Source organism: Tenrec ecaudatus, chromosome 17, assembly GCF_050624435.1.
Source record: "Tenrec ecaudatus isolate mTenEca1 chromosome 17, mTenEca1.hap1, whole genome shotgun sequence".
Lineage (NCBI taxonomy): Eukaryota > Metazoa > Chordata > Mammalia > Afrosoricida > Tenrecidae > Tenrec > Tenrec ecaudatus.
The window spans coordinates 64,545,847-64,562,950 of NC_134546.1; the positions used below are offsets into that span (position 1 = coordinate 64,545,847).

Consider the following 17,104-nt stretch of genomic DNA (forward strand, 5'->3'; position numbering starts at 1 on the left):
TCCTCGCCATCAATTTTAGATCATTTGTGTTCCCTTGTCCCTTGATTTGTTGGCTTCCCTTTCCCTTTCCCCCACCTCCTCCTCTCCATGCACCCCCCTCTCCAACCCATAACTGTTGTTTTCTCTTCGGGATTATAAACAATCCTGCCTATCTTATATAGCTATGGGGGTGAGAGAGCCTATAAATAGCTCCAGATCTGTCTCCTGACCTTATGAATGTTTCCTGATCGGGTCTGAGGAGGTGCCAAGCCCGGCCCCCCAAGTCAGAAGTCTATTTTCAGGATTTTGTTGCTTTGCTCCCCTTGTTGTTCTGTTGCGCTCCCTTAGTGTTTCTCCCCAGTGTTTGGGGGGGTGGGGGGAGGATGGAGGGCGTGTGTCAGACTGGGCATAATTCCTGCACTGTGTCTCCAGTGCTGTCCTCTGTAGCACTGTGGGTCAGGGAGGAGACATTGTGTCTCTGTGTCTCCTGGTAAAGGAAGCCCTACAGTCCTCTCTGTGCATTGACTGCTGCAAGCAGGAATGTGTCCTTAAGGCTTGGTGGGCCAGGATGCTGGTTTGTGTTCTCTCTCTCCCTCTCCCTCTCCCTCTCCTTCTCTCCCCCTTCCTCTCACCCTCCCTCCCTTTTTCCAATCTTAGTTTGCTCCCCTGTGGTGGCCTGGGCAGACCTGCCACTCTCCCAGGGCTGTAACTTCAGTGCTGTCCTCTGTAGATCATTCTTCTGGGGAGGGGAAGCTTGCATTTTTTATAGTTCCAAGAATAAACTGGCAGTGAAGCAAACATACGTATTTAAATGTTTTGTATATCTCTTCACACGAGCCTAATGCTGTTTGAGAAGGGTGTCTATAATTCATATTACAGCTACGTGCCACTAGTTAGACAATTAGTTTGTTATGTGCTCATTTGTATCTGTGATATTTTAGTCTGTGGGAGTATTTTTAGTTTTCCATATGCGATCAAACCATCAAATTGCAAAATATTTACCATATATACTCCAGTATAAGCCAACCCAAATATCAACCGAGGCACCTAATTTTACCACAAAAATGGCATTAAAAATGTGCTGAAAGCAGATCTGTCTGAATAGGACAGGCTGGATGAACTATCTGGAGGAAAAACAACGGGACCGACAGTTCCGGGGGGACTTGGGGTGGGGGGTAAGGGGGTTAAGGAAGTGGTGTTAACAAACCCAGGGACAAGGGAAAAACATGGGACCCCAAATGGTAAAGAAGGGGGAGTGGCAGGCATGGTGGGAAATGATCAAGGGTAAGGTTGCTTAGAGAAGAGGTATACTCTAGCCCAGGTGGCAATGAAGCATGGTAGTAGGGCAGGAGGAAAGTCAAGGGAGATGGAGGAAAGAGCTAGGAGTCAAAGGGCATTCATGGAGGTCTAGACAAAGACATGTACATGCAAATATATATAGGAAGATGGGGAAATAGATCTATGTGTCTATATTTATAGGTCAAGTATTAAGGTGGCGGAAGGACCTTGGGCCTCTACTCAAACACTCCCTCAATGCATGAATACCTTCTTTTATTAAATTGGAACTCTATGATGCTCACTCTCCCAACACAACGGCTGGAGCCAAAGTGGGTGAACAAGTAAATGTGGTGAAGAAAGCTGATGGTGCCCGGCTATCAAAAGAGACAGTGACTGGGGTCTTAAAGGCTTGAAGATAAACAAGCGGCCATCTAGCTCAGAAGCAACAAAGTCCACATGGAAGAACACACCAGCCTGTGTGATCGAGTGGTCCCAAAGGGATCAGTTACCAAGCATCAAAGAACAAAAAATCATATCATTGACTGCACACCTCCATGATAGGATCGCTGAAGAAAAATGGGTGCATAAGCAAATGTGGTGAAGAAAGCTGATGGTGCCCGGCTATCAAAAGAGATAGTGTCTGGGGTCTTAAAGGCTTGAAGGTAAACAAGCGGCCATCTAGCTCAGAAGCAAAAAAGCCCACATGGAAGAAGCACACCGGCCAGTGCGATCACGAGGTGCCAAGGGACCAGGTATAAGGCATCATGCAAAAAAAACAACAACGATATAAGTGTGTGTATATATATGTATATATGTGTATATGTATATATGTATGTGTATATATGTATATATATACCATATTAAATGAAGGGGGAAGTGCAGAGTGGAGACCCAAGGCCCAAGTGTCGGCCAATGGAGATCCCCTCATAGAGGGGTTTAGGAGAAGAGATGGGTTAATTAGGGTGCGAGGTAATACCGATGAAGAACACAGCTTTCCCCCAGATCCTGGATGCTTCCTCCCCGCAACTGCCATGATCCGAATTCTACCTTGCAGGACTGGATAGGGCAGAGGCTGTACACTGGTACATATGAGGGCTGGAGGTACAGGGAATCCAGGGTGGATGATACCTTCAGGACCAAGGGTGTGAGGGGCGATGCTGGGAGAGTGGAGGGTGAGTGGGTTGGAAGAGGGGAACTGATTACAAGGATCCACATGTGACCTCTTCCCTGGGAGAGGGACAGCAGAGAAGGGGGGAAGGGAGACTCCAGATAGGGCAAGATATGACAAAATAACGAGGTATAAATTACCAAGGGCACATGAGGGAGGGGGGAAAGGGGAGGGAGGGGAAAAAAAAAGAGGACCTGATGCAAGGGGCTTAAGTGGAGAGCAAATCCTTTGAGAATGATTGGGGCAGGGAATGTATGGATGTGCTTTATACAATTAATGTATGTATATGTATGGATGGTGATAAGAGTTGTATGGGTCCCTAATAAAATGTAAAAAAAGAAAAGAGGAGAAAAAAATGATTAGGGCAGGGACTGTACAGATGTGCTTTATACAATTGATGTATGTATATGTATGAACTGTGATAAGAATTGTATGAGCCCCTAATAAATTGTTAAAATTTAAAAAATAAATAAATAAAAGAAATAGAAAAAAAATGTGCTGAAAGATTCGGCTTATACACGAGTATATATGGTATGTTTAGGAACTTTGCCTTCTCCCTTCTTGTACTTCTTATCAATTATTGTGCTTGTGCTTTGGATTTTCAGGACAGGATAAATGAGTGCTCAAGAGGTGAACTTAGTCCGGGTTTTCTGGGCTAGGGTCTTGAGATAACACCGAATGAATCCTCGCTGGCAGTGAGTCCATTCTGAGGTTTCCTGAGGCTGTGAATCTTTCTGAGAGCAGAGACGCCTATCTTTCTCCTGAGGGGCAGCTGGTGGCATCATCCCACCAACCTTGCAATTAGCAGTCCAGTGCTTACCTGCCACTGCCACTGGGGTCCTCATAAAGAATGAGACCTGCGCTCATCCGTTAGTGAGCCCTCCTGGTAGCAGAGCAGCACCCATTCTCACTGACCTCAGTACGTGGTTCATCTTAGACTGATGCTACTTCTGAGGCCATTAACTTCTCAATTCAGCACCTTTCCTTTGAAAATACAAAATGCGTACAAATCAGTCATTTTATGTTTTCTTTTGCATGCATGTATCTTTACAAAGCCTTTACATTATTTACAAAAAACTATCATGTAAGGATTATTCCTGAATGTTTTTGTACAACACAGATTCCTCGCCACTGTATGTCTGAAGATAGTAAATATGTTTTAATACAAATGTTATGGGACAATATGAAATTGCATCAGGATCCAGGACAACCCTTGTACATCCTCTGGAATGCCCACAGTAAGTGCCCTCCCAGCGCCCTGGCTGGAGTGTGTGAGCACAGTCACTGCCTGCTGTGACCTGACTTTCCTCTTACTACTGCTTTTTGTCTTACAGGTCAAAATCGTCCTCTTTTGTTTGAGAGTGAGTGTTAAGCTTGATGTTTTGAGTGCTGCTTCTAAAAGGCTTCTTTTCTTGGGAGGTGTGCTGGAGGGTTATGTTTTCTAGAGATTCAGCACATTGCTTGCCCGAGTGTCTTCTTTTTATTTATGTATTATTTCCATTTCAGGCTGTGATTTAGAATCTCCTTCAAGGACTGTATTAAGAAAAATGATATTTTTAGTTATTATCTACTTAAGAACACAAAAAACTTTGCACCTGTTTGTGTCATAGTAGTTGTCTTATTTTTTCCTGGTTTTTTCTTTCTTCATTCTTAGATTTCTGTTCCTTTCTTGATTATCCTTCATTTATTTTGATGCTCTGTTATTTTCCCATAGCTGTCAGTCACTGCTTACTCTCTTTCTCCCGTGTGCACAGAGCATGTTGCTTTATCTGTGCTCTCATTCTTCTGCAGCCCAAAAATACCCGATGGTCCAGTTATTGCAGAAAGGTGACCAAGGCAACTCATTTAGCCAAGAACTATTGAAAAGTATGGTCAAAAGCATTAAAAGGAATGATGTCTATGGACCAATGAGTCAGATTTTAGAGACACTGGAAAAATGTCCACATTTTAAAAGACAGAGGTAAGTCATTCTCTTTAATGGCTATATTGCTCCTGTAAGTTGATTCATACTGTTTGCCTAATAATGTGTTAAAATAACCCATGCTTATATTAGCATAACCAATGTTATAGGAAAAAATATGGACTGTCTGGATGCTAATATTTCCCCTACCTCTTTCTCCATCTAGGAGTTTGTACAGAGAAATACTGTTTCTCTCACTTGTGGCCCTAGGAAGAGAAAACATTGATATAGGTAATTCAACATGCTATATATCATGTCTATGTATTATGGTATATGGTAAAGTGTTTTTATATTGGTAGTCTTTATGATTATACAGCATTAATTTTTAAAAGAATATTGCTTTGATCTTTATCTAATATAAAGGTACATTGATACTTTGGTTATGGTAGTGATAATCATATATATATGAAAGTTCTGCAGTGATAAAAGAGAAATAGAAAAAGAATCAATGCATTTGAATTATGGTGTGTACATGTGTGTGTGTGTGTATCCATATATATATGGGTAGATTTATACAGCACAAAGTAAAATAACAGTTATTTAGTCCACACAGCAGTACAGAGGGTCAGTTCAACTCGCTTCCATGGAACAGTTAATATACTGGAAGGCCTTCAACTCACAGGGCTGCCAGGGCCAAGGTCAATGAAGCAGACAGCTGAGTCTTTCCTTGGGCAATGCAGGTAGTCTCCCCACAGGCAGCAAACAGCAGGGTGGGTCACCAGCAGTCAGCAGCTCAGGAGCTTAGCGAAGCAGGCCTGGATGGGATATCGAACTCAAGCAATGCAAGACGACAGGATCCACCAGCCTCAAGCTCAAACAATGTACACACCAATAGCGTGGCAAAGCAGGTCTCAAAGGAACCTCAAGCTCTAGTGACACGGTCCACCAGTTGGCTGTCCCACAGGTAGTATAGCTCACAAGTTGAGGCAGAGAACTAGCTAAATCAGCTGCAGCTGGTCTGATCACCAGAGAGAAAAGAGAGAGAGAGAGAGCGTGCCTTGCCGAGCCATTTATCTCTTTGCCCTCCAATCAAACTGCGACCTTATTAATCCCACATGTTCCTATTGGCCAGGTTGGCACAATAAACTTACCTATCACTTATGGTTTGGGAAAAGAATATTGAATGTACTGTCTACATTATTGAATATTAAGTGAACTGTCTAGAGAATGAACAGATCCTTTTATGGTCATAGTACCCTGAACACGCTGGAACTCACGTGATCTTGGAAGCTAAGGTAGGGTCAGGCGTGATTAGTGCTTGGATAAGAGAATGAATATATCCATCTTAGGAGAAGTATAACAACCAGAATATACCTTAGAAACAAGAGTGATGTGTCTTCAGCTCGCTCGCTTTGGAGTCATCATCAGGAAAAGGCAATGGTTGGAAAAGGGCATAATGTTTGGTAGAAAGCCAACCCAATTCAGGGAAAGCTTCAGTGGATGGACGTAACAGCTACATGAGTGTATTTAAACATACCAACTCTCACAAAGGTAGCACAGTCCTGGCAGCATTTCATATCAGGCAGTATACATAAGAACACCGTGAGTCAAGTCAGCTTGTTGGCAACTAATAACAACAAGTAATAGTGAATAATAATGTGAAAATAATACAGGGAATGTTTTTGAGAGTTTACTCTCTTCTTTATACTGAAATAATGCATTGTGTTACCTCATGTAATTTCCCCAAGAAGTCCAATGAGATAGGTGCTTTTATCCACTCAGTATTGAGGACACTGAGGAGCTGGAAAGTCCAGTAACTTAATCCAAGGTGTCACAGAAGGGGATAGACCCAAGCAGTCTTCATTTCAGATCCTGTGCTTTTAGATATCGCATTATATTGTTAATGTCCTTAAGCTTCTTTCAGAAAGAATTTAAATAGCAAAATATTTTAGAAGATACTAAACTTTTTGGTTAATCAATTCTTTTCAGTTATGTTAGCATGTTTGGCCTCATTTAAGTTTTCTCTTTCTGTCCTGAGGAAGCATAGAAATAGCCCTTAATAGGAAAAAAGAAAATTGGTGGAAGATTTGGTTTTGAACATGATTTGGCATTCTGTTTGAGATTAATAATATTGTGGATAGGTTTCTGATAATAAATATAATTCATCTGACTTGAGTAGTAGATGACTTGAGGGTCTTAAGCTGACTTGCCAGTCAGTGATAGAATATATAACAGGCAATTTTGTATTAGGTGATTAATATATTGGTCTTAACAACAACAAAACAAATCTAGCATCAACACTTGCAACGGCTTTTAAAGTGCCTGTGGCATTGGCTACAACCATTGATTAGTGGTATCAGAGTTAGTAGGATGATGTACAACTCTCATGTGCAGTGTTTTGGGTTACTTGGACCACAGGGATCATGAATAGAAAGCTAGGGCTCTCTTTGTATATTTGGCTTCCCGACAAGTTTACTGAGGTTTGGGAGAGTTAATGAGTAAAGAAGTCTACAAGTAGTCATTCCCTAGCTGGATATCCCAAGATGCCATCTGACCACAGGTGACTTGTCCACTGGGAACTGTTAACCTTTAAACCCGAGAGTGAGTGTGTAAGCATTTGGCAGCAAAGGTATGAATAGAATTATTATATATGTCATGTTTTAATCAAAACAAACATTTAAAGGTTAAGGAGGTCAATTTAGTTAGAAGGAGAAAATAAGAATGGGAAATTAACTTGCATTAAATTTTTCTTTTAAAATTTAGCTATAAATCCAAGCTAGGTAGAGGTTCTTATTTAGCACCTGTTTTATATAGATAGATAGATATAGCTATATCAGAAAAGTATAATTCAGAAACTCTAGACTCAGAATTAACATTAAACTGGTGATGGAATAAAGTGGTAATAGAAAGTTAAAGGAAAGATAGCTGTGTTTAACCTATAATTCTGTCTGAAAAACATAATATACAAATGTGAGCTGTCCTTCCTGTTAAATAGAAGGTAAAAATGAATAGGTTTAAATTAAAGCCAGGAGACTGAGCAGAATGTTGTGATACTTTTTTGTACTTGAATGGTTGTAAAACACTGGTGATGATTTGAGAAAATGATTTGAATGTTAGCCTGGAAAAATAATCATGCAAGAATATCAAGGAATAAAACATTTACAGTAAGAGAAACAACACTTTGAAGGAATTAAAGTGGAATACTAAAAAATAACTCTAGTTAAAATCAATAGGGCAATAATGAAGAAATTAAGGAACAAAGAATCATAAGGCACATATAAAACAAATTGCAAACAGCAGATAAAAATCCTATCTTTGAGGAATGTTATTAAGTATAAATGGATTAAGCTCTCTGTTTAAAAGGCAGCTATTGGCAGAATGACTTCTTAAATCTGCTAAGAGGATATAACAATTGTAAACATCCATTTACTTAGCAGTAAAGCCCCAAAAGACAAAACTAAAGAGAAATAAGCGATTAAATAATAATAATAATGGTTGGAGATGGCAGAAGCTTGCTTGCAATAATGGCTAGGACCAGCTAGACAGAAGATTAGAAAGAAGCTAGAAGACTTGAAACTCACTGCAGCAATATATGCCAGTTAGAGCTAACGAACATCTACAGAACACTCCATCCAACAACAGAATACATGTTCTTCTTAAGTTTGCATGGAACATACTCCAGGACAGACCATACAACAGGCCATAAAAATATCTCTCAAACTTAATGAAAGTTCAATGCATGCAAAGTATGTCCTTCTGCTACAATGAATGAATTTTTAAATAAATAATAGAAGGAAATATGGGAAACTCACAAATAGGTGAAAATGAAGCTATATACCAATGAGGTGAAGAAAATACTTTGAGATGATTGAAAATAAATACAACATCCCCAAACCTGCAGGATGCAGTGAAAGTGGTATTCAGAGGGAAATGAATATCTGTAACTGAGTAAGTTGTTGTTGTCAGGTGTTGCCCAGTCTTCTCTGACTCTGAGTTACCTTGTGTACAACAGAACAAAACACTGCTCAGTCCTTCATCATCCTCACAGTTGGTACCCGTTGTTGCAGACACTGTGTCAACCATTTACTGAACATTGTCCTCCTTTTCACTGACCCTCTGCAAAGCATGATGCCCTTTTCCAGGGATCCCTGGGGCTTCTGGTACCCCCTGGTGACATGTCCAAAGTGCATGCAGAGAAGTTTTGCCATCTTGAGTCTAAGAACATTCTAGCTATGCTTCCTCCATGTCAGAGGTGTGTGTTCTTCTGGCAGTTCATGGTACTTTCAGTATTCTTCACCAGCACCATAATCCCAAGTGCATGAGCTCTTCTCCAGTGTTCCTTTTACATGCATATGAAGCAATTAAAAATGCCATAGACAAAGGGGTGGGAGGGAAAAATACCAAAACTTGGATGTGGCATATGTGAGTCCTCAAAGTGACAGTTTTGCTCTTTAACGCTTTAAAAGGTCTGTGCAGCAGACTTGCCCAATGCAATACACTGTGTGATTTCATTTGTCAGCTATTTCCATGATTTCCTACTAGGATCCAAATAAAATTTATCATGATGCTTTGTATTAGTCCCATGGTGAGGAGTGGGAATTTCTGTTTTCTGTACATTAATTTATAATCTATATTGCAGGATATAGTCTTCAGTCTTCATCTGTAAGTCCTTTAACCTCCTTGACTCTCACAAGCAAAGTTGTGCCCTCTAATCCTAATGCTCTGTTCTTCACATAATCCCATTTCTCAGATTATTTGTTCAGCATACAGATTGAAAAAATGTGGTAAAAGAATCCAGCCTTGGTACACTTCTTTCCTGATTAGAAACCATGCACCATAGCCATGTTCTATTTAATCACCTGTCTCTTGGTCGATGTGCATGTTCTGCATGAGCACAATTATGTGTTCTGAATTCCCATTCATCACTATAGTTTGTTATGCCTATGTATAATCAATGGAAAACAAGTAAATATTTTCTTACATTCTCAGTTTTCAGCTAAGATCCATCTGACATCAGCAATGATAGCCCTCATTTCTTGTCTTCTTCTGAATAACAGAAGAAGAAAAACTTCAGATCTATTACCTGACCTTCAACCGTAGGACACTAACCTCAAGGCAAGCAGAAGCAAGGAAATAAAGAGATCGGGGTGGTGAGGGAGCCAGTAAACAAAAAGTTGGTTCTCTGAAAAGATTGACAAAATGGACAAATCTTTAGCATGACTGAATGAATGAAATTACTAAAATCAGACATGAAAGAGGGAACATTATTATTGATTAACAAAATTAACTAGATTATAAGACAATATAATCATTAATTGTATGCCAACAAATCAGATAATCTAAATGAGACGAACAAATTTTTAGAAGACAAATGACCAGAAATGACTCAGGAAGAAAGAAAACCTGAATAGTAAGAGTTAGCCATCAAAAAGCTTCCATCAATGCAGATGGACTTTGGGCTTCTACTTAAATCCTGCCTAAGGACAAAAATGGTTTGTTATAACAATGTGGCATTGTATGAGACTCACCTTCCTGACACAATCACTGAAGACAAAGCGGGTGCATAAACAAATGTGGTGAAGAAAGCGGATGGTGCCCAGCTATCAAAAGATATAGCATCTCGGGTCTTAAAGACTTGTAATTAAACAACCAACCATTTAGCAGGGAAGCAACAAAGCCCACATGGAAGAGGCACACCAGCTTGTGCGATCACGAGATGTCAGTGGGAAGAGGTATCAGAAGTTCACGTAACCAACTCGATGTGAAGGGGCATGGAGGCAGGAGAGACCCAAACTCACCTGCAAGATAATTGGACAGTCCCTCAGAAGGACCGCACAAAAAGGATGATAAGCCCAGGATGTGGTATGGACTGAGGAGCCACACGATCACCCACTAGTTCTTTAATAGTTCCTTCCCTTCGGATTAAGGCTGCTATTTGTTTCACCTCATTACACATGTTAGATTTATGTATATTCATTTCTTTATTTAAGATTGTTCAGTACATGACAGTCAAGATAGAGGACCCTGCAAAAACAGTAACAGGAGTAATGCTTCCCTAAGGTAACAGGAAGTGGTGGGGAGGTGGGGGGTAGAATGGAGATCTGATAGCATTGAGGACCACATAACTCCACTCGATGGAATTGAACAACAGAATTGTATGTGAATGGATATATTGGATTGTGTAAGCTATGTCAATAAAACTATTATTTAAAAAGCTAGGCAAGAGTCCAGAACAAGATATTCTTTATTGGTGAAGATTAACATCACTCCCTCATAAACCCTTCCCCCAAAAGGAAGATAAAGGAACACTTTTTAACCCCATTTTATTCGGCCAGCATTACCCTCATATGGAACATAAAGAAAGACATCACGATAAAACTCTAAACCAATGACCCTGAATGTGAGGAGCACGACAGAGTACTAGCAAACTAAACGCAGCAACATACCCAGGGATACAAGTAAACGAATTGAAGGGGGGGGGGGAGTGTTCGCAGGACTCATTTTCCTGCTAGGCAGGCATCCAGCAACTCGCTCTGAGTTGGTGGTGTTGCCTAGGAAGGTCTGTCTGGTCACAGAGAATTTTTTCTTAAAAGCTGTTTCTCTCCAACTTAGTTTTTTGGGATGGCCAATTTAAGAGAAGTGTGTAGCTGTGAAAGTTTCTTTCCGGATCAGAAAAAAATGCTGCAGAATGTTGTGAAGCTGAACACAGTTTACAAGGACAGCACTATGGGAAAGACTCAAGTGTACGAATGGTTTTCTGATTTCAAAAAAGGTGAAATGTCGATTGATGACAAACCTCATTCTGGATGTCTGCCAACTTCCTGAGCAGACAAAAATGTCAACTCTCGTAGTGTGTTCCACCTGGTCAGACTGGTAATCAAAGATTCTGAAAAGATTGCATACCAGTGTGCAACACTGAAGGGCTGACTTGTGGCAGACGTGGGACTGGGTTTCCCACCACGACAGTGCACCTGCTCATAGCCATCTCAGTGCACCCCACACACCTGATTCACCTGACCTTGCTCCCTGCAACGCCTTTTTGTTTCTGTGACTGAAGCAGGGCATGAAAGACCAGCAATTTGACAGACGTAGAAGATGTGAAGAAAAACAATGAGGCAGGTGCTGTTAGCCATCCAAACAGTTGAGTTTGAAAAATGTTTCCAAGAATGGAAGTGCAGATTTGACACATGTATCAAGTGCAGTGGAGCTTTGACGGTGATAATGTTGTATTGTAAAAATATTTTAGTACATAGCTTTGAAAAAAATTCTGGTTTGCAGGGAGTTACCCCCTCATATACAAAGGATTATATACCATGACCATGACAAGTGGGATTTATCCCAGGAACGTGAGAGTGATTAACATACTAAATCAATGTAAGATACCATATTAATAAAGGACAAAGCCCACATGATCATCTCACTCACTATACACAGAAAAACACTTGGCAAAATTCAACACTTTTGTGATAAAAAACGATCATTCAAAAAGCTAGGTCTAGAAATAATAAGGGCCCTTTATGAAAAATCCATACCCAATTTTAAAAAGAGTTTATGAAACACTTACAACTAACATTTTACCAAACAGTAAAAAACTGAAACTTTCTCCTTGAAGCCAGAAAAGGGGGGAAAAAAATCCAGGGATCTGCACTTGCACTGCTCTTGTTGAGCATGCAGGCGGAGAGGTCGGGCATGGAAAAGAAGCAGAGAGGGTGACTGGAGGTGTTGAGAGACATGGACTGTGGAATTTGTGGCTTTGGCAAGATCGAAATCATGGCAGGTCCAGAAACTGATTCTCAAGGCCAGTTCACTGGTATTAAAAATACTTCAACTCTTAACTCTCACAGGTAGAGTGCTTGTGCACTGGCCACATAGAGGATCGTTGCTTTACCTATCATGTACTTCGTCAGCATCCCAGAAACTCCAGCTGTGGAAGTTGCGTAAATAGATTCACAGCTGCTAAGACCTCATGTCTGGAGAAGCAAATGTCAACCCATCGTATAATATTCTGTACAATACATTATGGACGGGGCAAGGATGTGTGCAGAGAAAAAGAAGAGGCATCAAATTTAGAGATTATTCATAGATGACATAAATGTATAATTTTTCATATAATTTATATATGTATGTATATAACTGTATTAGAGTAAATAAAGTTCAATAAAAGAATTCCACTTACATGAATATCAAAAAGAATAAAATACATAGGAATAAATTTAACCAACGATGTTCAAGATTTGTACAATGAAAGCTAGAAAATAATTTTGAGAAATTCATTAAGACCTAAATAATAGAATGACAATCCATATTCATGGATTGAAAGACTTACTCTTTTTAATATGGCAATAGCTACCAAGCTGATATACACATTTAATGCAGTCTTTATAAAAATCCCAAGTGTATTTTGTTTGTTTTATAGAAATGGACAAAATTTAGGATATAAATGAGGGGAAGAGAACTGAAATTCATAAGGAACCGCAAGAAACCCAGAACAGCCAAAGCAGTCTTGAAAAAGAAGAGCAAAGCTCGAGGACTCAGACAGTATTTCGCAATCTATTATAAAGCTAATAAAAATAGTATCACACTGGCTTGCAATAAACATACAGGTCAATAGGGAAAAATTGAAAGTCCAGAAATGAACTCATAAATCTATGGCTAAGTAATTTTGACAAGGATGCCAAGACCATTTCATGGTGAATAAACTCCCCCCAGCCCCCAATAAATGTTTCTGGAACAACTGAATCCCTATACAAAAGAATGAATTTGGATCCTTACTGTACATGCATACAAAGTTAACTGAAAATAGATCAAAGATCTATATATAACAGTTAAAATATAAAACTTTTAGGAAAAATTGGTATAAGTCTTTATGGACTTAGATTAGGGTACAGTGTCTCAGATACACTGTCATATAAGGGACATCGTCAACATCAAAAATTTATGTATATCAAAAGACACTATCAATACAGAGAAAAGAAATCCAAAGTTGAAAATTACATTTGCTAATCATATATCTGATAAAGCTTTAGGATCCAGTATATATTTTACTCTTTACAACTCAATACAAACAAATAATCCAACTGAATTTCCCCCCAAAGAATGTGTGTGTGTGTGAGACCAGTGTAAGCATGTGAAAGGATGCTCACCACCAGGTAGTCCTAGGGAAATGCATCTCAAAGTGACAATGAGATCATTTCATACCCATTAAGGTAGCTGTTAAAAAAAATTTTTTTAATAGAAAAGAATTGGTGTTGGTAAAAATGTGGGAAAATGAAGAGCGTCACACCTTGCTGATGAAAGTGTAACATGGCACAGCTAGTGTAGAAAACTGGCAGTTCGTCAAATGTTCAACATAGAGCTACTGTGAGACCCAGCAGTTTCCTTCTGTTCCTAACAGTGTCATTGAAAAGAAGCAAATATTATAAGTAACCCAAGTCTCTGTTAGTAGATAAACGGGTAAAAATGTGATATGTCTATATCATGGAATTTTATTCAGCCATAAAGAAAGAATGAACATTTGTGCTCATCCTAATGGAAAATATCATGGTTCATATTTACTATTTTTATTAATTTTGGCATATTAAAAACAAAGTACAAAACAAACCCAAAGTACTCCCACCAAAGTAATAGAAAAAAAACAATTTGGTAGTAGTAAAATTTTGCATTTAAAATCTTTACTGATCGGTGCGATCTAACGCTAAAATTCGGTAGACTCCGAGGTTCCAGGTTCCCATTCGACTTTTGATATTTGTGTTTTAGTGATAGCATAAAATTACCTAGAAATTTTTTTCTTGACCTCTAATTTTGTGGTTCTGTAGTATTATGTAACTTTGATTGTTGGCAGCATCAGACAAATTACCTTATATCTTCTTTATGAATTATTTTCAGATGTATTTGATAAAGAATATAAAATGGCATATAATCGTCTTACACCAACTCAAGTCAAGAGTACACACAACTGTGATCGACCACCAAGCACTGGTGTGATGGAATGTCGGAGAACCTTTGGAGAACCTTACCTTTAGATGTGTGTGTGTCTGCATGAGTGTGTGTGTGTGTGTGTATGTTCAATATGTATTGTACAGTCGGTGTATAAAATAACACTTTTAGACTAAATTTTTTTCCTTCAAGTTTTGAAAACACCTTTGTCAATGGCTCAGAAGGTACAGACAGCTTTGTGTGTGTTCAGGATGCGTGAAGAAGAGAATTGGAACATGTAGAGAGCGCCTTTGTTTCCAAGTTCTTTTTCTTTAGCCTTTAATTCCCCTGTGATAAGTAATTATTTTTATTATGAGGAAAGCTCCCATCCAGAATTAGTCGCCATAAAGTAACCCAGCTGTTGTGTGGTTTCTCCTGGTAAGAGACAGGTTGAAAAAATCACGAATGGAACCAAACCAGACATGTAAGAGCAAAGTAACCCATTTTCCTAACTAGTCAAATGTTTTAACCATAATGTTGTATTATACATATTTTACATTGTTTATAGTAAGTTGATATTTTTTTAATTTTTAAACTTAATATAGCAAGTATAAAAATAAGTACTTATTTTCCTGGTCTGCTGTTATTGGAAGTAATTAGTCCAAATGCAGATCTCTGTATATATAAGTATATATATGTCATCTATCTATAAATATATTTTTTCTTTTTGCTTAAGGTGGGAGAATGATCCCAAAAAAATGCCATTGCTAATGTCAGCCCTGCCCTAGGCTTGCCTGTTAGTGTCCTCGGCTGACTCAGTAATGCCCAGACTGACTCATTGATCCTTACGAGAGGAGAGCCAGAGAGGTCCCGGGTCTGCAAACTCAGGTTCAAAAAACCATGATTCACAGTTTTTCTCTATGGCTAATATATACATGCAGTTACAGGGCAAGTAGCTTCAAAAGCCAAACATCAACAAATTTAAGTGTTCTACATGTTTAGAAATATGTCAGACAAGTGACCTACTCTAAATTTTACCCTTATTTTCATATCTTAATGTTGGATATGATACAAGTTGTTCTACAGAATATTTATCCTGACTATGACCTACTGAGGTATTCTGTTAATACTATATATAAATATTCAAAATATTTTTTCAAAAGTAGGAAAATAGTATGCTCTAAAAGTATAGCCAGATAGAATTTCCCATATTGAGGAATTTGGCTTTTTCAACAAGCCTTCAGAATCTGAAGTTTGTGGAATCTAAAATCCAGAAGTAGCCAGGAATTACAAAATAAATCAAATGTTTAAGCACCTTGACTATTAAAAAGACTAACAATACATTTTTATTAGTCCCATTATTTCTAATGTCACTTTCTTTAGTAGATAATTTCTGACAGGAAGAAATATATCTTTTGGCTGTTAGGATGATGGATTTTTATTATATGTACATGTATGCTTACACATGTTGTCTAACCAGTTTTAAAGAAGAAAAAGAATGATCCCAAATTAGGTGTGTAAAGCCAGCAGAGTACATGTCGCTTGGACTGGGGTGTCCTGGAGTCCTGAGACTAGAATCAGTTCAGGCGCAGAAAAGTCTCCTTGCAGAGCGCACACCAGTAGTGCATAGCGCCAAACTGCACCGTTTCACAGCTTTCGACCCTGGGAACAAGGGAGAAAGCTTAAAACACACAAAACTGTCAGCTCAGTTAGCTGGGAGCTGAATTTGTTTACTTGAAAAATCCGGTGCTATGCACATGTATCTGCCTCCCTCTGTAAATAAATACCCTTTCAGTCTTACCCTTCCATACTATTTGCTTCCAGGTTCACATTCTAAGTGGGTCTTATGTTCTCAAACCTAACAGGAAAACTCTCTGATGACAGAAACATTTGATAGGTGAAGAAGTTTTTGGCATTGGCAGTAAACATCCTTCCAAATAGGACTCTTCCTTTCCCCCATAAAAGCAGTTTGCACTGTTGATTATCTTTTCTGTACTGCAAATATCATGTTGGAATCATAGATTATTGATTTCAAATATCGGACCAAAGAAGAGTGAGTTTACAGCCCATTCTTTATGGTTCATGCTCTTTGGGAAGGTAGTGAATGTACCCCTTACCCCTGGGCCCACTCTACCCCCCCACCCCCCAATTGTGTTTCTGCTTTTGAGCGACATTGGGTTCTCCCTATTTCCCCCAGAGAAGATTATTTGCATAAATTTTATTTTTTAAGAATCAACCTTAAAACATGGGTATAAAATGGAAACTCCTGCTCAGAAGAAAATATGGATCATCCTTTACAACAGCTCTATGTAAACTTCTCTTCCGTTTTATTTGCTGACCATACAATTTTGGAGAATCATGGCCAATTGTGTTGGAGAGAGACGATCTTTTACTATCTCTTATTTTCTTACTCTTAGTTTATTTATATGTATTAATTGTTGGAAATAAACCATGCTTTGTGCTAGTATCATTTGTTGATTACTCTCTCCCTTGTGTTTGAATGTCACACACTTGTATCCTAGATCATATATGAAATATTCAACTCTTCCTTCAGTTGCCAAATAGGAAATTTTGTAGCTCATCGTCTGATTTTTTTCTGCCCTCTCCATGCCTCCAATTCTGGAATATGTTTTTGGGCCCACTGCCATGCAGTTGGTACTGATTCATAGCATCCCCATAGGACAGGTCAGAACAGCCCCGTGAGGCTTCCAGCCTGTTCGCTTTATGGAAGCAGATGACCACATCTACTCTCAGAGCCGCTGCTGAGTTCAAACCCACAACCTTTTGGTTAGCAGCTGAGCATGTAACAACTGGGCCACCAGGATTCCCTAAAACTCAAAACACTTCCATCTTATTTTCTTAAC

General features: G+C 39.1%; 1 protein-coding gene across 7 annotated transcripts in view; it reads left to right on the top strand.

The window, feature by feature from the left end:
- Nucleotides 1–16,707, top strand: part of DENND4A (DENN domain containing 4A) — a 162,441-nt gene extending 145,734 nt beyond the window's left edge. For all 7 annotated transcript variants that reach the window (XM_075535898.1, XM_075535895.1, XM_075535900.1 and 4 more), the window contains 4 exons: nt 3,546–3,663; nt 4,217–4,385; nt 4,552–4,616; nt 14,211–16,707. In XM_075535898.1, the coding sequence (XP_075392013.1) occupies nt 3,546–3,663; nt 4,217–4,385; nt 4,552–4,616; nt 14,211–14,347 (489 nt within the window). In that variant the 3' untranslated portion in view covers nt 14,348–16,707. The remainder of the gene's footprint in view (nt 1–3,545; nt 3,664–4,216; nt 4,386–4,551; nt 4,617–14,210) is intronic.
- The last annotated feature ends 397 nt before the right edge of the window (nt 16,708–17,104 follow it).